This window comes from Lithobates pipiens, unplaced genomic scaffold, assembly GCF_037356315.1.
Source record: "Lithobates pipiens isolate NorthernLeopardFrog02 unplaced genomic scaffold, aLitPip1_a1.2 Scaffold_23, whole genome shotgun sequence".
NCBI classification, from domain to species: Eukaryota; Metazoa; Chordata; class Amphibia; order Anura; family Ranidae; genus Lithobates; species Lithobates pipiens.
The window spans coordinates 231,346,028-231,372,251 of NW_027507785.1; the positions used below are offsets into that span (position 1 = coordinate 231,346,028).

The 26,224-nt window shown below is 37.0% G+C and overlaps 1 protein-coding gene across 1 annotated transcript; it reads left to right on the forward strand.

Annotated features, from left to right (window-relative positions):
* The first annotated feature begins 933 nt into the window (after positions 1-933).
* Positions 934-23,589, forward strand: GFI1 (growth factor independent 1 transcriptional repressor). The gene is made up of 6 exons (XM_077452916.1): positions 934-1,260; positions 4,261-4,437; positions 11,623-12,008; positions 12,226-12,363; positions 14,123-14,288; positions 20,222-23,589. Exons 1-6 carry the CDS (start codon positions 1,143-1,145, stop codon positions 20,398-20,400), a joined length of 1,164 nt encoding a protein of 387 aa, XP_077309042.1. The 5' UTR covers positions 934-1,142; the 3' UTR covers positions 20,401-23,589.
* The last annotated feature ends 2,635 nt before the right edge of the window (positions 23,590-26,224 follow it).

Below are 26,224 nucleotides of genomic sequence, written 5' to 3' on the forward strand. Positions count from 1 at the left end.
GATAACGATGGTGTCACCCCCTTCTTCTGATGACAGATATTGGGGATATCTATGGTTTAACCCCTTCTCCTGATGACAGATATTGGGGTTATCTATGGTGTCACCCCTTCTCCTGATGACAGATATTGGGGATAACGATGGTGTCACCCCTTCTCCTGATGACAGATATTGGGGATAACGATGGTGTCACCCTTTCTCCTGATGACAGATATTGGGGATAACGATGGTGTCACCCCCTTCTTCTGATGACAGATATTGGGGATATCTATGGTTTAACCCCTTCTCCTGATGACAGATATTGGGGTTATCTATGGTGTCACCCCTTCTCCTGATGACAGATATTGGGGATAATGATGGTGTCACCCCCTTCTCCTGATGACAGATATTGGGGATAACTGTGGTGTCACCCCCTTCTCCTGATGACAGATATTAGGGATAACTATGGTGTCACCCATTCTTCTGATGACAGATATTGGGGATATCGATGGTGTCACCCCTTCTCCTGATGACAGATATTGGGGATAATGATGGTGTCACCCTTTCTCCTGATGACAGATATTGGGGATAACGATGGTGTCACCCCCTTCTTCTGATGACAGATATTGGGGATATCTATGGTTTAACCCCTTCTCCTGATGACAGATATTGGGGTTATCTATGGTGTCACCCCTTCTCCTGATGACAGATATTGGGGATAATGATGGTGTCACCCCCTTCTCCTGATGACAGATATTGGGAATAACGATGGTGTCACCCCCTTCTCCTGATGACAGATATTGGGGATATCTATGGTGTCACTGGGTGAGAGATATGAGGGGGTTGAGTGATGTCACTTATTGTGCTCCTTTTATTTCCAGGTGGAGGTGAATTGCTGGGACTGTCGTAGATCTCTATTGTCGGAGTGCAGCCACCTGTCTGAATGCCACCTGGTGAATGCAGCTTCTATTGAAGTCCAAGGCTCCTCCCCAGTCCCGCCCCCAGGCTATCCCCGCCCACCCCTTACTTCTCCATCCCCGGCTCTTGCCTGATCCCTACCAATGGATGTGACCCCAGTGAGCAGATAACAGGACGGATCTGAGGACAGCACGGACAGCTTGTGGATCTTATAGGCAGAGGAGACCGGAGGACGGAGAACCCCGACAATGCCCAGATCATTCCTGGTCAAGAGCAAGAAGGCTCACAGCTACCACCAGCCCAGATCTACGGATGGAGATGACTACCGGCTACAGCAGGAGACAGTGCTGGCTCATCTGTGTGCAGGTACGACCCCTCTCCTCTCTGCATGGTGCCCATACATGCTTCCATCCAATACACACAACTTCCCTCATCCGATCAATCCGAGGTGATCGGCTAGGCTGGGAAATCATACATCGTGTTAAGGAATTCTATTTTATTTCAATTGAATAGATTATGAAATTATATAGAGGGCTGACTTATAATTGTATCTTCCAATTATCAGTGAAAATCCACTTCTCCTGCAGGGTGGCCTGTCCATGGAATGGGTTGTTAACTACAGATCGATCATTCTTATCGGGAGAGATGATCGGAAAATAAATCGATCATTTGTGGAAGTATGTGTGACCACCATGTGACAGCTGTCAGTCTGAACCCTTCGCCATTCTTCTCATATGAAAATCCCCCCCAGTTTGCTGTACACATAACTGACACCTGGATCGCTCCCTTTTCAGCATCACAATTGGATCGATCAGTTTACTATCTGATAACATCAATATTTGCAAACTAACAGTATAAGTTTATACATATAATACATCTAATAGTAGAAAAACCGTTACATTGTATCACATTCGATTGCTCTGTGATACTATGTTCCTTTTTGTGTAAACAAATAAACTCACCGATCACCAGACCTGTATTTAATTCCGATGTAAACCCACTAAACACTACATGACCGATGTGATCGTACGATCCCTAGAATGGGCTCGGTCACTTGACTGGCGATCTGGTTGCATCTTAGAAGAGGTGATTCCATTCCCAGATTTATTTCACCCCTAGGACTATATATGATAAAGTATGTTATTATTATTATTATTATTATTATTATTATGAATGTTATTATTATTGTTATTATTCTGATTATTATTCTGATTATTATTATTATGATTAATAATAATAATCAGAATAATAATCATGATAATAATAATTAAGCATGTTTTAGAGCATATTTCGCTAATGAAACATTGGAATAATAGGATTTATTTCGATTTTGTTTTTGATCTGATATTTCGTTTCTGATGCCTTATTTCGTTTATTATTATATGTATTTATTTCATAGATTTTATCAGGCTGATTTACTAAAATAGTTGAACCCTCACCTTATAAAATGTGTGAATATTATTTATTTATTCAATCATATGAAAAGAAAATTCCCGCTTACTACTTTTTTCTGCACATGATTAGATAATTAAAGTGTCAATTTATCGGGTTAGAACTCCTTTAGTAAATCAGCCTGTTTCTGGATTATTTGCCATTATTATGATGATCAGGGATTGTTCATGGAGAAAAAGAGAGCTTTACAGACTTGTGAAAGAGAAAAGTTGCCAAAACGAATCTCAACCAATCAGATTTTAGCTTTCATTAGCAAAGAGCAATGACAATTCTGAAGCAATGGTGTTCATTGGTTGCTATGCGTTTGCTCTTATATAACCAATACACTAATTTTCAATTATTCGGCATATACAAATACAATTGTACATGCAATTAATTTTATAAAAAAGAGTATTTGAGAACTATCATATATAATAAAGAAACCTTTTATCATTTTAAATGGTGTACAGAGTAATTTATTGATTTTTTGACTATGTGCTGCTTATTGCAGTCTCAGCCAATAAGATTGTAGCTTCCAGCAGTGTAGAAGCAGGAAGAACTCCGCTTTGGTTCTCTTTATTTAACTAATGCTTTCCAAAAATGTAAAATATTCTGACAATAAGCATTATGTTTTTATTTATAAGAGCATTTGCGGAATTATCTAAAAGAAGTTATTGTTTTAAATGGATTACACTGCAATTTGGATAGTTGCGGCTATGGGAGAGATTTCCTAAACCTGGAGAGTGCAAAATCTGGTGCAGCTTAGAAACCAATCAGCTTCCAGGTTTTATTGTTAAAGCTTTATTGAACAAGCTGAAGTTAGAAGCTGATTGGCTGCCATGCACAGCTGCACCAGATTCTAAGTGCACCAGGTATAATAAATCTCTACCTATGTGTTCCTTATTGCAATCTCAGCCACTAAGATTTGAGCCTTCAGCGCAGGGAGGCTTAGGAAAAAATGAGAGTTCAATGGTTGACTTTATTTATCTCTCTAAGTCAGAAATATTATGTCATAGAGTAGTTTAGGAACATTAAATAAAAAAAGTATTGTTTTAATTGAATTAAAGAACAATTGGGACATTTGTGATGATGTGTGATGTGGTACTTATTACACACACACACATATATACTCTCTCTCTCTCTCTCTCTCTCTCTCTCTCTCTCTCTCTCTATATATATATATATATATATATATATATTATTGAATTACAGAACAATTGGGACAGTTGTGATGATGTGTAGTAATAAGGACCACATCACACATCATCACAACTGCCCCAATTGTTCTGTAATTCAATAATAATAATAATAAAAAAAAAAAAAAATATATATATATATATATATATATATATATATATATATATGGAGAGAGAGGAGAGAGAGAGTATATATACATAGAGTAGATTATGTATGTACATATAGAGAGTGTACATATATATATTATAGAAGCATAATACATATGTATGTCCTATGTTATAGACACATAATAAATATGGATGTCATATATATATATATATATATATATATATATATATATATATATATATATATATATATATATATATATATATATATATATACACACACACACACACACACACATATATATATATATATATATATATATATATATATATATATATATATATATATATATATATATAACAACCATATTTATTAAGTTTCTATAACATAGGAAAGCCATATGTATTATGCCTTTATAATATATATATATATATATATATATATATATATATATATATATATATATATATATATATATATATATATATATATATATATATGTATATATATATATATATATAGATATATATATATATCTATATATATATATATATAATATATGTGTGTGCTTGTGTGTGTTCGTGTGTGTATAAAAGAATGTTCCACTAATTGGATGTTTTTGCCTTTCAGAGAGTAAGGTGGTTTCTGAGAGTGAAGGGGACATTTCCCCCGTGTCATCCCACCTAGGTGAAGTTGGGGACGCGTCGTCCGATGTGTCGCCCCCTAGCTGCGAGAGCAGTGTGTGCGACACAACTGCGTCAGAAGTGGACGACTTTTGGAGACCCCCTTCCCCGTCCGCCTCTCCAGGTAATGACATCCTGCCCCAGACACACACAGCAGACAGGTGTCCCAGACACAGAATAAATAACACTGATAAAAAATAGCTGCCTTTACACCCCCTTATCACACCGAGCCTCCCTGATGGCATGCTCAGTCCCAACAAGACAAACACACATGCTGAGGATGCTGAGGTCTAGGTCAATATGCATCTGACTCTATGGACAATTGAAGGGTTAATACATCTCCTATAGATGTCAACACAAATCATAAACATATCATTGATCCATTAAACAAAAACGTGTGACATTTGTTCAGTGGGTGAATGAAGATTGACCACTGAGCTCAGTACATAAGGCGAAGTTATGTTCGCCGACATCTCTCATGTGCTAGCCAAAATCCTGTTTTTTTGTATTGCCTTCATTGATGATGGGTCATTAGAGTGTATGCAAACTCCCCCGAATTACTAACTCACATTTATAGAAAAGCCTCTAAGCACCCCCATTGCATTCCTCCTGCACTGTCTCTGCATGAGAACGTTTTTTTATCTTTAGGAGAAATGCAAATAAAGAGTATTTAGGTCCCTGTAGTCACATTTATAGCTCTTATCTCCAAAATAGAACCCATGGCCAGTGATGTGATTATTACCTATGCAAATAAGGCAGTTGCCTGGGGGGTGAGGATATTTGCATTTATTGGGTTCCTTTAATGTTTGTATTTAGTTCCCTTTTTTCTGTTTATTTACCCAAATATAGAGCTTGGAGTAATAGGATTTCTAGGTTGTGGGGTGTCCAAATTTACCCAAACCTCCACCTGGTATTTATATTCTGTAGGTGTATTGCAGAACACCCATGTAGGATGGCATGTATAGCACAGCCCCCACATACTGAGCCCTGGGGGTATCTTCTAGTCATAATACACAATGCTGATCTGTCCAGGTGATTGGTGAAGGCATGTACAACCTTCCAGTGGTGATCTTTGATCTACTTTGGTGTGCAGCTTATGGATCAAACAATGAATGTTTATGTTACAATATAGAAGCATAATACATATGGCTATCCTATGGTAAGAAGAATACTAGATATGGATGTCTATGTTGTAGAAGCATAATATATATGGATGTCCTATGGTATAAAAGCATAATACATATGGCTGTTCTATGGTATAGAAGAATACTAGATATGGATGACCTATGGTATAGAACAGTCTTTCTCAACCTTTTCAACACAGAGGAACCCTTGAAATAGTTCTCCGGTCTGAGGGAACCCCTGCTAAAAAATAGAAATCTACAACTCATAATACAATAGTGTGATGGTCAGTGGGAAGAATTGTCCTTACACTTGTGGTCATTGGGAAGAATTACCTCCTTACAGGTAGCTAAAAAGATCAATGAAGTAAGTAGGAACTTATCTGAGAGGCAGAAATTGCCCAATGCTGAAGCAACCCCTAGCAACCTTTGGAGGAACCCTGGTTGAGAATCACTGGTATAAGAGTATAATACATATGGATGTCCTATGGTATAGAAACATACTAGATATGGATGTCCTATGGTATAGAAGCATAATACATATGGCTGTCCTTTGGTATAGAAAAAGACTAGATATGGATTTCTTATGGTATAGAAGCATAATACATGGATGTCCTATGGTATAGAAACATACTAGATATGGATGTCCTACTATGGTATGGAAGCATGCCCTATGGTAGAAGCATACTAGATATTGTTGTCCTATGGTATAGAAGCATAATACATATGATTGTCCTATGGTATAGAAACATACTAGATATGAATTTCCTATACAGAATCTTATGATACTGGTAGCTGGTATAAGGATTGGTAGGGTCTATAGCTATGTAACCTTTAGAACTTGTAATCAGAGAAGACAAGCAGTAATGTTGTATCATCTGTCCTTCCATATGACGTCTGTCTGTCTGCCTATAGGAGACTCATTGCTTTGCCACGTTATCATATCAGTGACAAGGATGCTCATTGGTGTAATTCGCTATAATTCTTGATTTCTTATTAAATGGCTTTAACATCATGGACAAGGTGATTATAGGGGCAGTATACCCTCCAACATCACTTTCCCCTGGCTGCAGGACTACAAATCCCAGCATGTCACTGGTGGCTTATTATTTCTAGATATCGATGTGCTACATTTAAATAACTAATCTCTCTCTCTCTCCCTATCTCTCTCTCTCTCTATTTGTCTATCTATCTATCTATCTATCTATCTATCTATCTATCTATCTATCTATCTATCTATCTATCTATCTATCTATCTATCTATATATATACTATCGCTCTATCAATAAATATGTTGTAAATTATTGAACAAAACTGTAAATTACAGGGCTGTAAATAAAGATATAAAATGTAGAAACGTCAGATTAGATAATTCAGTTAATTACATAGTAATGTGTGTGTATTTGTATAGATAGATTTTTGATACTAGATAAATTAATGATACTAATATACTGTATTTTAGTATAACATAAGTTGTACATATTATTGGTATGTTAGTACTTGTATGTAAACACCCTCATTATCATTTCCCTTTTCTTTTTACATCATTTTAGTTCCACTTTCTTGCAAAAATTGGGTAATATTTGGCTAACATGCCAAAACTGGGTAATCTTCTAAAAGATGTGAAGATTCTTTCCATTTGATAAGTCTATTTTCTTAAAATACTAGAATAACTTAAAAAAAAAAAATGAATACAAAAATAGGGTAGTGCTATTCATTTGGGTACGGAAAATATGGTTGATTGAATTGTGATGTAATAAAGAGGGAATGTTTCCTCTAAAGTTGTAAGTGTTTTGATTACATATGCACTTGTTACAAAGTAACTATCTGATAGTGAATTTGGTGCAGTCTGTTTATTATTAAAATGCAGGTAGTTTCTCATCAAGCAAATACTGCTCATATTACATTGTTATACAAGACAAAAGTAATTCTGAATACTTTTTTTTTTAGTGTTATTATTATTATTATTTTTTTTACATTTCAGTAAAAATAAAGTAAAAAAAAAGTAAAAAAAATACTGGAGTAAAATGCTGACAGCATCCTGTTATTCAGGCATCAAGATCCAAAAAAAATCAACCTAAAATTAAATATAAAAATATAAAAATGTTGGCAGCGGTTTTCACCTAATTAATGGGGCTTGTTATTTTAACTTGGCAATGTCATGGTGACCAAACTTGCTTACTTCTCAATAATAGGCATTTAAAAGGAACAAAACACTACTGTATCAGTTGCTAGAAAAAATCTAATCAACAAAAAAATGTGCTGTGACCCAGCTATTGAATGAAAATGGAAACATGGAATTCATCACTTATATATAATGTGCAAGGAAATACATAAACACATTCATTCATTAAATATTTACTTGAGGAAAGAATACATTGTTTTATTCAAAAACACTATTATTATTTGGATAATTTGCCTTTTCAATGTATTATCAATGATTGCTTATGTGTAGCCAATTTTTTCCCCCAGTGCTTATATCTTTTAACCATCCTGTCACAATAAAGTAAAGAGCTGCAAAATTTCAAAGAGGAAAGCAGGAATGCTTTATAAAAAAAAAAAAAAAATACTATTTCAGATTTATCATTTGCATCAACAGAAAAAATCAAAGGATTTCATATTTCTGTAAAAAAGGTCTTTCATCCTCTTTAAAATTCTCCATTCTCCAGCAAAAAGGGCTGATTTAGTAAAGAATTCCTTTTTCTTATGTCATAGAAATTCAATCTTATATTTGTAGTTTTTATTCATTTTAAATCGTTGAAATTAAGTTTACTTCAAATTAAAATGTATTAAATCATTTTAAATCTAATATTGCTTTCTGCATACTTATGGCAGCATCCAATAGGAGGTGTAGCCCTGTCCCTTTGGTTGATTGTTTTCCATTTTTTGAGGAATGTGTCACAAAGTACCACATTGGATCCATTCCATTAGCAAACTGAATATCCACTAGAGAAAAAAAAAAGTAAAGCTACATTCACTTTGACTAACCAATCATGTGCAGGGAAATTACAAAAAAAAAACAAAAACAAAAAAGAAATTTTGAACACCTAACCTTATTGAACATTTTCTCCTCCTTTTAGTAAGTCAATCCCATTTTGAAAATGCTAGGGCAATCACTAATTAGCATTATAGAAAAGGTTCAATGGCATTTCAATGCATTATTGGTCGTGGCTGTGTGATCTCAGCCTTATATAGCTCAGGAAAATTTTAAATATATAATCTATGTATAGAACCTTTATAAAAAATAAAACATTGGTTTATAAGCAGAAAAAAATGACACCCATTATTTGTAGCAGGACTGGATCATTACTGTAAAGTCTAAATGCTAATTTCTTTAAACTTAATATGCATCATATCCATAGTAAAATAAATACACATTATTTTATTATTAACTAAAGTCACCTTGAATTCTCATTTGCAATGTTATTCAGAACTGAAAGTTTATATAATGACTTCATGTGGATCCCTCAAATCCTAAAGTACTGGGTTTCCTTTATTTCCGAATAGTACATTTAGCTTGTTTCCTCTCTGTCTTTATTGCTTTATACATTATGCATTACTGATTTGGGTCTGGTTTAAACTGGCTTAGATAGGAAATGTTTGCACTTTTAATATCACAGATTGGGTGTTTGGAATAAACCACAGATTTCCTTTGCTAAAAATTAGATTTGTAGAGTTGGAATAAACATTTTCCCATCTTCAATTATTGTCACTTTTATATATAAATAAGTTCTGCAATAGACATGTTGCACCATATACATTAGTATTACAATTGGTTTTCTTCTGCTCTAGCTGACCCCAGGATAGGTGCACCTTGGCATGCAGCCATTCACTAATTAGTTAATAGGCTCTCAATGTTTGGTTTAGTGTTTCAGAACAGAACAGTGCAATTCTCACTCTAGGCACAATCATTGTGAATGATTCCCAACAGCATCTAAAATAGAGCAGTCTGAATATCTGTAAATCTATAGAGGGTGGAAATCTCTGATTGTTCTCTGCTGATTAATCTAAACTGGCAACATGAATAAAAACTAAAAGTGATTATTTCTGTTATACAATTTCTTATTTTTCTTTTCCAAACATTCTGCTTTACATATGAAGTTAGCTTTAAGCTGGCCATGCATATAGGCTTCTTTTATTTTTTTTTATTTTTTTACAAATTATATAACTATTAGACATTCACATATTGAGGCTGATTTACTAAACGAGAAAAGGTTCACACAATAGATTGTTCATCATCTCAATTATCCAATCATGTGAAAATAAATTCCCTGTGTATTTATTTCATCTTCACATGATTGGATAATTGAAGTAAATATCCACATAATGTATTGTGTTTAAGCACAGACCTAAACTGGGCATCTACTAAAGTTCAGGGCCCTCCCGTCCCTTCTGAATTGAACTGTATTGTAATTGTCCTGTCCTCCCTCTACATTGTAATGCACTGTGCAAACTGTTGGCACTAAATAAATCCTGTCTAATAATAATAATTAATAGAAGCTCTTACAACCTGAGACTGGCCATACTTTATACATTTTTCCTTTAGATCTACCAAATCTATATAATAGAAGGTGAAGGTAAAATCTAAAGTCTTTCAATTTGTATGCAATCAGGCAGACCCTTTCACGACATAGTTGAAGGTAAATCTAAGGCCAGTCATATATGGTTTGAATGTTAGATGATTCAGTAGGGACTGGCTAGGATTCGAACTATGTATGGGCAAGCTGAATGTACCCAAGTTGACCGATCAAACAACTTGGGTACAACCAGCCTATCAGATTTTACATGGGATTATTGTTAGTGGCTATCATAGCTGCAATCAGTAATCACAGTGTTCTCCCTGTGGGAGGGATTCTCCTATCTACACTTATGTGTTGCTGCAACCCATGGTTTTAGTAAAGAAAATCACCCCATCTATAGCTGGCTTAAAGGAAATTGAATAAGAAAATGGTTTAATGTATGGGCAGTTTAGCTCAAAAGTGACCCATTGGGGTTGATTTACTAAAACTGGAGAGTGCAAAATCTTGTGCAGCTCTGCATGGTAGCCAATCAGCTTCTAACTTCAGCTTGTTCGTTTAAGCTTTGACAACAATAAAAAAAACTGGGTGCTGATTGGTTTCTATGGCTGCACCAGATTTGGCACTCTCTAGTTTTTTTAAATAAGCCCCAATGTCTTTTTAAAAGACTCTATTTCAAGTTAGTTGACTAACTTTAAAAAAAATGGCAAGCTTGGATGGACTACCCTAGAGCTTCTAACTATCTAAAAAACTGTAACTTGTAATTCTATAGTTACCTACCTCAAATTGTAGTTTAAGTAGAAACTGCATCACCTACAGCTTGATCCCAATCGGGGTAGGCAAGACCTGCTAACTTGATTTGATATCATTTTGTTAATTGGTTACTTTTATCAACTACCTTAGGATATACGTATTCTTATAACATATGATAATAAGGAACTATGGGATAGATTGATGACTGTCGCGAGCGGATGTTCTTGTTGTTAAATTTATAAATAAAAAAGTTTTAAAAAAAAAGACTCTATTTAAAATACTTTAATGGCAAAAAGCTCTGCGATGCAATGCAGTGGTGAAACTGACTTTTTTTTTTTTTTTTTTTTAAACAATGAATTTTCTGATGTCCATGCTTTCTGCTTGCACTGCAAAATCCAGTAAAATGTAAAACAATAGATCTGGTAGAAATGAGCCCTAATGCTGGGTGCTTAAAAGAAATAATGGTTGATTTACTAAAGCGGCGAATGTTCACTTAACTTAGCACATAAGTTGAAGCTGTATTCACTTAGAATGCATAATCATGTGTAAAAAAACAGGATTTTCGCTAGCACATTATTTGGTGACTGAAGCGAACATCTTCATGTCATTTAATACTGTAAGTTAAGTGAACATTTATTTTACAAAGTGAACATGCTCAGCCTATTATTCCTTTAGTAAGCCAACCCCAGTGGCCTTTTGATGTATCTGCAGTATATTCATACTGTAACTATGCCAACCTTTGTCCCATTATGACCTATCGCCAAGCTAAGTTGTGTTAGAATAGCTTTAAAAAAAAATTATTTTATTTTTACGTTTTTAATATAACCACTTAATGAGCTTTTATTGGAAGTTATATCACTGTACATAGATGTTAGATGTCTATTTCCTAATCTAAATCTGCTTATGTTCTCTCCTTAGCCTCAGAAAAGTCAGCCTGTCCATCTCTGGAAGATTCTCCACCTTTTCCTCCATCCTTCAAGTCTTATACATGGGGCAGTTTGGTTGGCTCTGAACTTCGACAGTTGGTGCAGAACTACAGGCCATCAGGACTTGACAGAAGTTCATCCCTAGGACTCTATGGAGACAGGGACCCTCCGACTCATCCCTCACCTCTGTACAATTCAGAAAGGGGTGTTCATGGGCTGTATGGGGACTATGCACAAGGAGTGTCTCACTATGGGGAGTCATGTTCTGCCACTGCGTTATATGGAGAAAAGACACAAGGCATCAAGGTGGAGTCTGATCTGCTGTGTACGCGACTGCTGCTTAATACCGGCTCCTACAAATGTATAAAGTGTAGTAAGGTATGAACACATTAATGTGCCTAAAACACAACACAACTATATACAATACAGCACAACTGTTTTACCTTTAATTATTTTCTGGAGGAATAAATAGATTCAAATGGGAGATGACTCACAATATTGATTTATACTGTCTTTCTATAGTTAGCACCACCAACATGGCAATAACAATGATTTATATTTAATCAAACCCCTATGTCTTATTATTTCCTCATAGGTGTTCTCCACACCTCATGGCCTGGAGGTTCATGTACGGAGATCACACAGTGGCACAAGACCATTTGCATGTGAAATGTGTGGAAAGACATTTGGCCATGCTGTCAGCTTAGAGCAACATAAGGCGGTCCATTCTCAGGTAAGAAGAAAGAACAATGTGCAAATGTGCTTAAAGTGAACCTTTATTTGGCTATGCAGGAAAAAGTAAGAGGCTCTCATTAATCCTCCTCCCCATCCTGCCCAGTGGTACATATCCACCTTTTCTTCACTCCTGAAGTGCCCTGTTCAGCAGCCATAAGCAGAAGAAGCCATGTAACAGTGAGGGTGTTTGGTGATTGGCCCAGCACTGTCACATGGAGTGAGTCACATGCTTCTCCATACTTGGAAGTATGGAATGTTTTGTTTTCTGCTCTTGGTCGCTACATAAAGTGGGAGGATAGTGAAGAAAGGGTGAGTATATACTGTTGGAAAGAGGGGGGGGGGGGTAGGCAAATCCTTTGTTCTACCCTGCAATGGGAAAACCAGAGGTTTGCTTTAAAGTATTACTAAACCCAGAGCAGTAAAAATTAGTCTGTATATGCAGTAAAGCATGCTTGTTATACTCACTATGGAGCCTATGGGGTTAATCCTCTGCATTGTGTAAAAAGGCTGTTTGATCCTGTCTTTTCTGATCATCTCCTCCTTCCACTGTCCCCTGATAATTTCCTGATAACACACAGTCTATGGAGTCAGGCTGCACATGCTCAGTTTGGTGTGTATGGCTAGAGAGGTTTTTTTTTTCTTGAGAGAGTGCATGTGATCAACACTGTCCAGGTAGAGGGTCAGGAGTCTTGCAGTCTCATAGGACAGTCAGAAAACTCCCCCTACAAGCCTTAACTGGTGCTTGGCTGGACACTGATAAAAGTCACAAGACTGCTCTACCTGCTGATGGGAAAAGGTATTTACTAAAAATAATTGCATTTCCATGTTTTGTGTACTGTAGGAGGCCAGATATAGTGAATGTAGGGTCCTGGGTTTAGTAACACTTTAAGACTGCAAGAAAAGAGCTGAAATTATGGATGAATTGGACGCATATAGAAATATTTTAACATGCACTTGATGAGTTACACTGAAGTCAAGTTTCTAGGCTGTATTGATTTAACATTTCATTAGCGTATTAAAGGAGCGGCCACTGCTCATCTCTCTCTGAAAAGTCTAGCTGCCTGGTTTCTTTGATGACCTTCTTGGGTTAATTTACTAAAGGAACAGAGACTGCTCACTTGCCAAAGTAAATAATGCAAATCCGGGTTCACTTCGAAGTTTTTTCTTGCACATGATTGGATGATTAAAGTAAACATAGCTTCATCCTATTTACTAAAATTCACAATTTTGTTGGGAAAGGTCTCCTGTAAGGAATGTGTAATTTGTTTCTGATTTTTGTATTGTAATTATTATTGCATTTACTAATAAATCAATACTCATAAAGCATAATCAGCAGCTGAATGCATCAATCATACAAAAAAAAAAAAATCACAAGCTTTTTAAACCTAAGGAAACCCGAAAAAAAACAACCTATGGTGGTTTCTACCCAGCCTGAAATAAGGGATAACTCAAGTAAAACTCATACATAAAATAAATACATTACATATTAAAATACTAAAAAAACTAAAGTAAATACTAAATCTAAAATATGTTTCCCCAAAAAGTGGGAATATTATATATCTGTTAATCTTTGTACATTTGTTTGTACATTCTGAATTCCTAAAAAGGCATATTTCATAATCCATAGAAATAGAAAACAGGGGAAAATATTAGTGACCCTGCTGGGTTATTAGTAAATTCTGTTCTTGAGCAATATGTATATCATTGGCATTTTCAGATTTATATTTATTGTTTTATTTCTATTGAATTTCTTGCAGGAGAGAAGTTTTGATTGTAAAATCTGCGGTAAAAGTTTTAAGAGATCATCAACGCTTTCCACGCACTTACTTATCCACTCAGACACAAGACCGTACCCCTGTCAGTACTGTGGCAAGCGTTTCCACCAGAAGTCAGACATGAAGAAACACACGTTTATACATACAGGTGAGTGTACGTGTATGCTGAAAATCCTGTCCCCGGGACACGTCTCATTTAACCGTTAGATCGCTTAGCAAATCTGATTTCCACACCCGTAATCTATTGAGAACAACAAGTCTGTCTGCCGTGGTGGCAGATGGGATTTTGTAGTTCATTCTGTTACAGATCTCAGTGAATGAATGAGGCAGCTCTGCAGGTGGAGCCCTATACAGTCCAACTTGATTTGAGATCAGCTGCGGGGGGAGACGAACCCCTGCACACTGTCATAGAGGGAAGGGAGGACATTTGCACCATGTTACATATTACACCCTAAATATGGGTGCAAAAGGGGAATTTAGCCTTTAACCACTTCAATACAGGGCACTTTCACCCCCTTCCTGCCCAAGTGAATTTTCAGATTTCGGCGCTGTTGCATTTTGAAAGACAATTGCATGGTCATGCAACATTGTACCCAAACTACATTTTTAGCATTTTTTTCACACAAATAGAGCTTTCTATTGATGGTATTTAATCACCATTGGGTTTTAAATTTTTTGTTAAATAAACGAAAAAGGACTGTAAAAATTTTGAAAAAGAACATTTTCTTTAGGTGAGTTTTTTGAAGTTGTAATTTTTTGTAAAATAAGAAATTAAATAAAAATGTTTTCATCATTTTTGGTTTTGTTTACGTACTGTCACCAGTGCAGTACAGCATCATCATATTATATGATGATGATCAGGGACCCTGACTGGGGACAGTATGTATAACCAAAAAAAAATTTGATTTCAATTTTTTTAACTTATTTATTAAATTTTTTTATGAGTTTTTTTTAATACAGTGTAACTAAAGCAAAAGGATTTACCATACCAACACACTACTATTCTTGGGAGGTGATCATTATTATTTTTTTTTTAAAAACATTATGATTGCTTACACCAGTGACTTTCACTGTTATAAGCAACAGCTTTTACTGAATGAAATGGATTAATTCAGTGTTTACTATTGTGGTTAGCTGTGATTGGCCACAGCTAATCACATGGTACAGATGGGCTAAGATTGATCCTGCATGTGATCACTTTGACCAATCACAGAGATCAACACAATAGTACAGAAAGAATGGCATGAATGAAAAGCCACTCATTCTGTAAATTGTCAAGTGATCTGCTGTGATTGGTAACAGCTATCACATGGTACTGGTGGCAGCCAGTACACTAATTAGTCATCTACTGTGTCTGGTGAACACAGCTGGTGACAGATAGCGCTGCCTATGGTGCGTGTATGAGGCACTTTCCAGGAAGACTTCATATGATGTCCACACGAAATGACAAACTGGTTAAGCTGGCCATACATGGATTGCATTTTGAATGATTCCTCCTGAATCGGCCAAGATTTGTTCAACAGGTGGCCCTGTTGGCACCCCCTGGCTCAACAGAAGTTGATTTTTCCATAAATTTTTGCTGAAGGAGCTGGTTAAAAAACACTATCATACAGTTGGATACAGGCACTGTTTAGGTATTCTGACAGAAATGGGTTTTGGCTGTCATAATACAAAAGCCGGCACTACAGTTTCATCCACACTATTTAGCATGAATGGGGAAATCTGGTGATTTTTTTCTTGATATGTATAGAGAAAAGTCCCAAACACTGCACACCTAGCAAATCCATTAGTAAGCAGGTGAAAGCAGCTTCAGCCAGCCACGCATCAATGCATTTCACTCCACCCATGGGGCTTAATCACTGTGGGTAGGGTGAAATGCGTTGGGGCCTTGGCTTTGAATTAAGTTGGCTGAGGTTGCTTTCTTCTGTTTACTAATGGCTTTTCTAGTTGTGCGGTGTTTGGGACCTTTCTTTATGCATATGCACAGTTTGTGAGGAGTTAGACGGACTCCTACCCAGCCAGCACCCATTGCAGGAAACACTGGATGGATTTACAAGAGCTTGAGCAAAGACCTTAAAGGGGTTGTAAAGTCTCCAGGTTTTTCACCTAAATGCATTCTTCTGTGCTGCCCCAGTGCCCCCCTTTTTCTTACCTGAATCCATCCATTCCAGCAATGTGCTCAAGCCCAGCGGCTCCAGCCACTGTCTCCATCCTCATTGGATAGATTGATAGCAGCGGGAGCCATTGGCTCCGACTGCTGTCAATAAAATCCAGTGACACTGGAGCAGGGGGTGGGACCAAGTCCTGCTGTCTGTGTCAATGGACGTAGCAGCGGGACTCATGAGCCTGCATGGGTTCCCCCAAGGAAAGCGGGGCACCTGATGAAGAGGAGGAGCCAGGAGCACCACCAGGGCACCCCAGAAAATAAGGATTGTGGCTGCTCTGTGCAAAGCCCTTGCACAGAGCAGGTAGGTATAACATGTTTGTTATTTAAAAAAAAAAACAACTAACCTTTACTTTAAGTTTTATGAGGTTATAGTGATTCTGTGGGAAATTTTAAAGTATATGGCCAGCTGTAGTAAATGAGGAGAAGCTGTCATTTTAAGAATCCAATCGCATGCAAACAAAAAAATTCTAATTTTTAGATTTCCTTAAAAGGGCTATTTAACGTGAACACAGCTTAGGATCAGTGAATAGTCATTATATACTTGTAAATAAAATCCAAGTTGTCAAGAGCTCCTTCTTTAGTTACTTCTGACTTTGTTCAGAAATAAGAGCGCATTGCATGAGTGCCCTTTATTGATAATACTGTGGGATACTATAATATATAATAAAGAATGTAATCATACTGAATGTGTCCATTAGGAAAGAAGTTGGTGAGCAAAACCACATATTGTTAGAGGACAAGGCTAACATCATTTTATTGTTTTATTTCCCGTTTGAAGAGGAAGTTTTAACAACTGGATTAGGTTGAGGTTTTCAATGTAATAAGAAGTTTTACTTCTGTGCATAGCACTATGTGACTAAGCCATACTTTTAAATCATATCCATCAGCTTAACTTGTAGGTCATTATAAGTAGTATAGGCTGTAATGATAGCAGTAGTAGTGATAGTAATGAGAGTAGTTACAGACTAAGGCCGCGTACACACGGGCGGACTGTTCGCCCAACTTTGTTCGTCAAACAATCCGACAAACAGTCCGCTCAAAATTTGCATGAACGGACTTGACCACACACGATGAACGAACAGTCCGCTGAAAGCGTGCGCGATGACGTGAACGGCACGTACGACGGGACGAAAAATACGACGTCCAATACACTGCAATGCAACCTTCGCCGTGTAAATCCTTTCTGAGCATGCGCGAAACTTAGTTTGTCGAACAAGCCTACACACGAGCGGACTGTCCACTCAAACCAAGTTTCAGCGGACTGTCTTACGGGAATTCCGAAAAACTTTGTTCGTCAGACTGTCTGCTGAAGCCCACACACGAGCGGACTGTCCGCTGAAACACTGTTCAGCGGACAAAGTTGGGCGAACAGTCCGCCCGTGTGTACGCGGCCTTAGAAGCAATAGTAGTAGCATAACGCTTGCAATGGAGTAACAACAGCAACCAGTAGTAGCAGCATTAGCATTAATAATGGTTGTAAAAAGATCAGCTACAACCTTCAAAGTAGTAGTAGTAGCACTGGCAATAGTATCCGTAGTAATGGGAGTAACTACAGCATTATAAGCAATATTAACAACGCATTAGCAAGAGTAATGGTTGTAGTAGGATCAGCTACAGTCTTTATAGAATTAGTTGCAGCAATAGCATGGTAGTAGTAGTATTAGTAGCAGAGTCAGCATTAGAAGCAGCAGTAGTAGAGACAGCACATGACAAAGTAGTAGTAAAAGTAGTAGAGACTCTATTAGGTGCACAAGTAGAGACAATATTAGCAGTAGTAGTAGTAGTAGAGAGGGTATTAGAAGCAGTAGTAGAGATAGCACTGGATGTAGTAGTAGAAAAGTAGTAGAGACTTTATTTGGAGCAGTAGTAGAGAAAGCATTAGATGCAGTAGTAGTAGAAAATGTATTAGGGGCAGTAGAAGAGACAGCATTGGATGCAGAAGTGGTAGTAGCATCAGCATTAGATGTAGTAATATTAATAGTAGAAGAAACTGTATTAAGAGCAGTAGTAGAGACAGCATTAAATGCAGTAATGGTAATAGTGGTAGCGTAGGGGTGGTATTAGAAGCTGTAGTAGTGATAGCATTAGATGCAGTAGTAGTTATAGTAGTAGAAAATGTATCAGGGGCAGTAGAAGAGACAGCATTGAATGCAGAAGTAGTAGTAGAGACAGCATTAGATACAGTACTATTAATAGTAGTAAAGACTGTATTAGGAACAGTAGTAGAGACAGCATTAAACACAGTAGTGGTAATAGTGATAGGGATGGTATTAGGAGCTATAGTAGAGACAGTATTAGACACAGCAGTAGTAATAGCAGTAGAAAGAGCATCAGATGCAGTACTACTACTAGTAGTAGTAGAGAGAGATTTATATGCAGCGGTAGCAATAGTAGTATTAGAAACAGCACCAGAAGCAGTAGTAATGATATTATTAGTTGTAGGGACATCATTGGATGCAGTAGTAGTAGCACTGCAGCACTAGTAGTAGTAGAGACTGGATAAGACCCAGTAGTAGTAATAGTAGTAGACAAAGCATTAGTAACAGTAGTAGCAGTTTTAGTAGCAGCAGTGACAGCATGAAAGGCAGTTCTAGAAGTATTTGTACCCTTGGAGTGGCACAGTCCTTATTGATGTATACATCTCTGAACGGAGATTTAATAGATAAGCACCCCAGGCGAGCTGGTAGAGTAAATGGGTGTGGTGTCATGCATCTCACCACATTCTGTTTATGTTTAATGTAAAGCATTCAGCTTTTCTTCTGAAAATGTTATTTTGTGACACTGAGTCTTTTTTGTTGTGAAAACTGTGTGAGTCTGCTGTGTGAACTAAGGGACTTACACATGATGTATTCAATGCGGGCCTGGTATTGTTTGTAAATGACAATCCCATCATCGCCCTGCCAAAGTCTGCATATGATCAATAGTTGTAGAGAGATTTCTCTTCAATGTTAGCATCTGTTGATGAATTGAATCCTAGCACTCCAATCAATGTGGCTTTAACATGATACGCCCTGTGTTTGCTCAGAATGGCTTTTCTGTAAGATGATTTGCAGTCTATTATGTGCGAGGCCTTGATTTAAAAGGCCACTGAAAATGACAGGTGAGCAAAAATGACAGATGCAGCGAGTGGTGCGCCCATCCACCCTGATAACCCATTATACTATGTAGGTGAAGGCCCACAGAGGTAGGGGCTCTTTGGCTTCTTCAGTACCAGCAAGGACTATGGTATGTTACTCTGTAAGACTTTGGTGTTCTGATCTGGCAGTAAAGAAATTAAACATACCGTATGTCCTTTTGTTGCAGAACATATGGAAACATTATTGGCATTATTGGAGTTAAGTGCTTTTATCCAAATCCAAATATTTGCCTAACAATTGTAAAGCTCGCATACAGCTTGATCATGTAGAGTGCACATGGAATGACTATTGTTAGTCCACTCACGTTACATTTTATGCAATTGTAAAGCATATTACAGGAGGTAGGTCAGGTAGATCATGCAGTTTATATGCACAGCTACAAACAAAACTTTATGAAGCGAATTAGGTTTTTATGGCTGTTTCTGTAGAAATTTTGGAGTGTGTGCATCATTTCCTTATGGTCAAGTCAGAAAACAAAGCAACATCTTCACAACAATGCCATGGAAAGTGATAACATTTTTAATTTTTGTTAATTTTTTTCAGAGTAGAGTAGAGAAGGGTTAGAACTTCTGTCAGGGTTTGTACTAGTGTTTGTCCTAAAATAGATAATGTTGGCAATAAAAATGAACATAATTTATAACCCTCCCCTAAACCATACAAAATTAAGTTTCTAAAACTGATAAAACGTCCTTCACGATGGATGAATGTTATATTACATCTATGAATTAAAATATGTATGTGTAGCTATACTGAAAACATGTTTCTATTTTTATGTAGGTGAGAAACCCCACAAGTGTCAAGTATGCGGCAAAGCTTTCAGTCAGAGCTCAAACCTGATTACTCACAGCCGAAAACACACCGGCTTCAAGCCTTTTGGTTGTGACCTGTGTGGAAAAGGTTTTCAGAGGAAGGTGGATCTAAGAAGACATCGTGAAACACAGCATGGACTCAAATGATCGAGAAATGAAAATGTCCTTGTTCCACACAGGAAACCTTTGTCATCCGAGAACACTAGGTGAACTTCATCAAGAAATTTGTGGTGTTGACTCATTGACCACTAACGAGGGTGGAATATGCAGAAATCTCAGTTCAGAGACTGTTCATTCAGTTTACCATCAGCCATCACTTCCTTACTTTCTGAAGAAGCACATCTTCTATAGCTACAACCTGCAGGAGACACAAAAGTCGAAGGATTCTCTACAAGCAGGCAAAGGTCAAGTTATCTAGCTATGAACATTTATATTAAAAAATCTGAACTAAACTGGATACTTGTAGACAGTTCTTGGCAAATCGGTTATCAAGGAGTAATTCTTTGGTGTTGGAGACTGTGGGTGGAAAATGCAAACCCTTTTGAATTAAGCTGGAAATATTTTTGGCATATTTGTGTTTTTAGACCTTGTTGCTTTAATTCATGCATATGTCGTCACATCTACAGAACTCAGTCTTTTCTTAATTTATGCCTATATTGTGTTTGGATGGAAAAGTGTTCTTTGGAGTTAAAATACCTAGGCTGATTGGTTTAAAGTTGAATGCAACATGGCATCTATTCAGGGACTAGAATAGTGTAAAAAAATTGAGGAAATTACATTTATTGTCCAGATTAAACTAACCAGGGCTAAATGTATCATTTGGCAGAGTAGACAAAAGCCTATCGGTGGCATAGACAAAGAGGCAGCTTTCTGCCTGCATAATTATTGACACATTTTTTTCCCCCCATGATTACGAGAAATACATTTAATTCATACAACCTTACATATCACAATATTCTAAGCTCCTATGTAGATATAGCTGATTTCTCACCTGGAAATATAATATTACAGAAAGAGTCTGAAATACAGTATTTCTACTATTCTCCCCTCAGCTGGTCAATCAGTGGAAATTCCATCTGTGGGTGACCCTATTGGCAACCCCCCCCCCCCACCCCACAAGAGTCAATTTTTTAATTGACTTTTGTTGAAGCAGCCAGTCTAAAAATTCTCAGCCAAACAGCACCTTCATCCATGTTAGCTGACATTCCTCTATCCACATTGCTTATCGTAGATGGGGAGATCAGTTGATTCAATGCCTGTATGGCCAGTTTTACACCGAGACCTGCGCTGATAGTAAGAATAACTTGCCACAAATTTGTGGCAGTGTTGAATTGTAAACCTGATAACTTTCTGCACATTTTCACTGGCAAGTTGTACACTTGCAGAGCACTTGAAATGCAAGTTCTAGTGGACGCTTTTCTAATTTGTAGCAAATTTTCATAGCAAGTCTCTAGCAAGAGCTCTGCAAGTCTACAGCATGAAAATTCAGCCACAGTGACCCCTGTGGTGGGATGACTATGGCACAACATAACCGGACCAGAACTTGCAGAAGATTTGCAGAATGTTTGCAAAGAAAGTTAATCTGGAGTCATGCAATGTGGACTTGCTGCAATTGTGCAACAAACTTGTGTGACCTGGCAAGTCTACCAATAGCTTATTAGCAAGTCATTTTCAAACTTAAAACACAATTGCTTGCTATCTGGGTGACTATAAAATATTTTTTCAGCAGTATTGGTTGACAGGCAGTTAAAGCATTTTATGATAGAGTCTAAAGGCATTGTAGGAAGCAGAGGACTTGAGCATTACAAGATAGCTATTGAAACGTTTTTTTTTTTTGGTTTATCCATTTAATTTAATATGTGAACATTTTATCATATTTATGTAATTCACTGCCTTGAAATGGTTGTAAACCCCAGACATGAAATTTGGACAAAGCATATCCCTCTATAGTATGTACCTTTTCTGACACCAAGAGAAAAATAGTGACAAGGAGGGATCTGCAGCTGATTGACAGCCTCAGCTCTGTTTCTGTGAACTGTGTGTTGGGGTGTGTGTCTCTTCCCTCCAATCAGCTCGTAGAACTCTCTTTACTGAGCTCAGCAGGATGTGACTTCAGCTTGCGTACACTTTTTTCGAAACTTTCAGACACACGCTTTAAAAATTCAGCACTTTGAACGGATGTAAGAGGATTTGTTTCATCTTTGTGTATCACCTGATGTCAGTCACTTCACTGGGTATAGGAAGGGTTTACAACCACTTTAAGCTCCTGATTCAGAAGCAAGGAGATTGAAACCAATGTCAGCCTGCCTAATTAACTCCTCACTCTACTCTTCCATGCCTAGGTCAAGTGGCTAAATTGCACAGTGTTGGCTCACCTTCATTAATAATTTAAATTAGAAAATATTCTGGAGTCTGAAAGCTGAAAAGCTATTTTTTTTTTTCTGAACTACAAGGTCAATTGTTTCGTCAGCCACAAACTTTCATACACGTCAAATACATTTTCAATTCCTCTCAGTTCTACAATCTGATTTTGATGATTTTGTGTTATACAATAAAGCCTGAATTTTAGGCAGGTATACTACCAGTATTTTAACAAATTTGAAAAGTACATAACTAGACCTCAATTTCATATTTTTTTCTGGAGTTTAGCTTTTATTAAAGTCCCATCTGCCAAATATATTAGAAACTAATTAAACATTCCAAAATATTTCCAAGTCTTGTAGTTTAAATGTTTTTTTTTCTTTTCTGAATGCATTATTTTATTGTTCCCGAGATCCATATTTTCCTAGTTTAATAATTGCTGCTATAGGTCTTCCTAAGTTGGGTGTTTTCCCCTTTGGTGGGTTGTAGGTAAAGGTTGTGAAAAGATGGCACTGAAATGTGTAGAATAAAAAAATGAAAATGAAAAAACAAACAACTGCTTGACGCGATCGGGGTGATTTACTAAAGGGGTACATTTTTCACTTAGCCAACTAAACATTGACTTTGAGCTTCAAATCACGTATAAGGCAATTTAAAAAATAAGATGTTTTTTGTATGTGACTGAAGTTCATATAGTTAGATAAGTGACAATTGTTCCCCATTAGTAAGTTGACTAAGATGGAGTGTGGTATTCAATCAGGACGTATGCCCACACTCTGAGATTTCATTAGTGAAAATGTTTGCCTTAAACTGAATTTCCATATTGATTAACTGGTAAGGTTGTCTCTTGTAAGGCTGTATGTAAATATTTATATCTATATATAAATCGGCGTTGGCCGTTTGGAGTGTTATTGTTTATTGATGCTTATTTATTTGGAAAATATGTTTTAAATTAATAAAGAAGATTTTTCTTGATGGGTTAATTAATTTATTGATAAGAAAGTATAAAAAGCCGTATGAGAAATTAAATTATCCCTGGTAAGAGAAAAGCAGTCTGATTAATATTCTTGAACCAAAAACCTGCTGTCAGTGCTCCCATGCAAAAAAAAAAAAACATGAAACCAAAGCTGGCTTTGAAACCCAAACTCTTGGGAGCTGTGCCAAAAAAGGCAGACAGAAGACAAAGCAATAATCACCAGTATTAAAGGGGATTTCTCTGCAGCTGATCCTTCCCCATAACTGACTTACCATACCTTGCTCTCTTCCACATCCCTCTATGAAAGTGACCATCTTGGTAGACTTGTCAACAAAAAAAATTCAAAAGTACATAACTGGACTTCAATTTTAAAATTTCAATGGTGTTTTGCTTTAACCTCCCTGGCAGTATTCATGAGTTTGGCTCGGGTTGAATTTCAGTACCATTAGCCATAACCCTCGAGCCACACTCAGGATTGCATCTCAGGATCCAGGTCCAGGTTACTTACCTTGTCCCCAGGGTCTGTGGGCTCTGTCCTCCGCCCAATGCTCTGTGTGCTAGGTTCTGTTCCCTGTGAGCGTTGCAACACATGGGGGCGGAGCCTGGTGGCAAATTCAAAAAGTACAAAATTCATAACACATCTTACAGATTACATTACTGTATGAAATCATTTCACGTACCTTTTGTCCCTAGTGCTTTGTCCAGTGCCCTGCATGCAGTTTTATATTATATATACTGTTCTTTCTGCCTGGAAACTTGAAATTGTCCATGACAACCAAAAAGTGTCCCTTTACATCCAAAGAGGTTTAAAACCATCTAGAAAACAGCAATAGTAAATTAGAACACTTGCAGAATTGAGCGATAGGGAATCCTGGGGAAATGTATTTTATTATTATTATATTATTATTTGTTTTAATTATTTATAGTTATTTATTAGAATATAATTTAAGATTTAGTGTTTCAAACTTTATCATACCCGGGATGTCTACATTGTGTTATTACTAAGAATTACAGGCCTACCATATAAAATGTTTTCTTCTCAAAAGTCTGGCGGACCTAGGAATAAGACTGGCTTTAAATTTGTCTGCCGGACTCGGCTTTTAGCGGACAATCCGTTCATCTGTGTGCTAGTCCGACAGACTAAAACCGAAGCTAGGGCAGCTACTGGCTATGAACTTCCTTATTCTACGTCATCACGTTCAAATCCATCGGACTTTTGGAGTGATCGTGTGTGGCCAAGTCCATTCATTTGAAAGTCCAGCGGACCTCAGCTGCAAAGTCTGTCGGATTGTTCACCGGACCAAGTCTGTCGAAAAGTCCGGTCGTGTGTATGCGGCATAAGAGTTCAAATGTGTTTTTTTCTTTCCTTAATACAAGTCAGAAAGAGGGAAAATCTCTGAAAAACTGGGAACGTTTCATTACTAGGGTGATGGAAAGCTAGAACGCCTGTTAGTTTTTAGTTGCTGTTTGAGTAACGTCTAAAGATTTTTCCCTCACTTCCTGCCTCAGTGACACCAATGTCACCAGTGGAAAAGCAATTCTACCCATTTCATACCCTATCCAAAACTAAAACTTAAAAAATAGCTAGACATATGCATTGATTAAAGCTGGCACAAACTCAAAACAAAGCTCTGAGCCTACATCCTATATAAATGTGTATTTGACAAGGTAGGTCTTTCCAGTCAAAATTTGTTCAGGGATCAAAAATAAAAATTGTATAATCAGATTACTGAGTGGTCCATGGGTGAGGGTGTCACTGGGTGCATTAGCTATGTACAGTATTTACAGGTTCACGTTTATTCAACCCTACATCAATATAAGCCCCCAAGTAAGGGGGTTGGGTATATTTGCCTATACATTACTTCTTTGGACTGCAGCTAGAGCATTTTTATTGTGGTATTCGTAGAGTTGGGTATATTAGCCATATGGTCATCCTTATGAATAAAGTTTTTCTAACTCCACATTAAAACGAGTCATACGTACAGGAGCGAATTAGTGCATTAATTCCAGCATCATTCCTTTGGCTCTAGGAAAGGGCCACCTACTTTGTGAACAGATGCACACCCATAGTACCACCTATGACCTTACGGAAGCCCACCTTACCCATTGGTATTCAGATCCACTATAGTTTTAGATAGTCAGAGGCATTTCAGAGAGTGTTATATGTAATTTATTGTTGTTGGTTCAAAACAAAAGTTGTTGGAGTAAATTTCAGATACATCCAATTACATGAATTGATTCCCCTATATAACTGGACTCATATGTTCATCTAGGGGTACCCCCAAACTTTAGCAAAGAAAAGAAGTCACACATGCAGGCTGTATAAATTTGTATTGTATGTATTCATACTGAGATGTATATGGATCACTATAAAGTATATAATCTTACATCCACACATTCCTCCTGAAGATGTGGATTGGTTTTCCAAGAAACGCTTCATGCCTATTATAGCTCTATATTTATTGGACCCATGATAATATATGCACTCAATGACAATACATAAGAGTTTGACCTAACTTGCTATGGGCCTGAGATGGAAGTTTATATGGTAATTGCATCTATGTATATACTGTATGTATATATGAATTTTTACCGTTTATATCCAATAAAAGTGTAATTATTTTAATAATATTT

What these genes read in the sequence shown, in the direction of transcription:
- GFI1 (XM_077452916.1), top strand. Translation starts at nt 1,143, where the DNA reads ATGCCCAGATCATTCCTGGTCAAGAGCAAGAAGGCTCACAGCTACCAC. An exon ending in AATGTATAAAGTGTAGTAAG is followed by an intron (nt 12,009 to 12,225) that starts GTATGAACACAT and finishes ATTTCCTCATAG; the next exon opens with GTGTTCTCCACACCTCATGG. An exon ending in ACACACGTTTATACATACAG is followed by an intron (nt 14,289 to 20,221) that starts GTGAGTGTACGT and finishes ATTTTTATGTAG; the next exon opens with GTGAGAAACCCCACAAGTGT.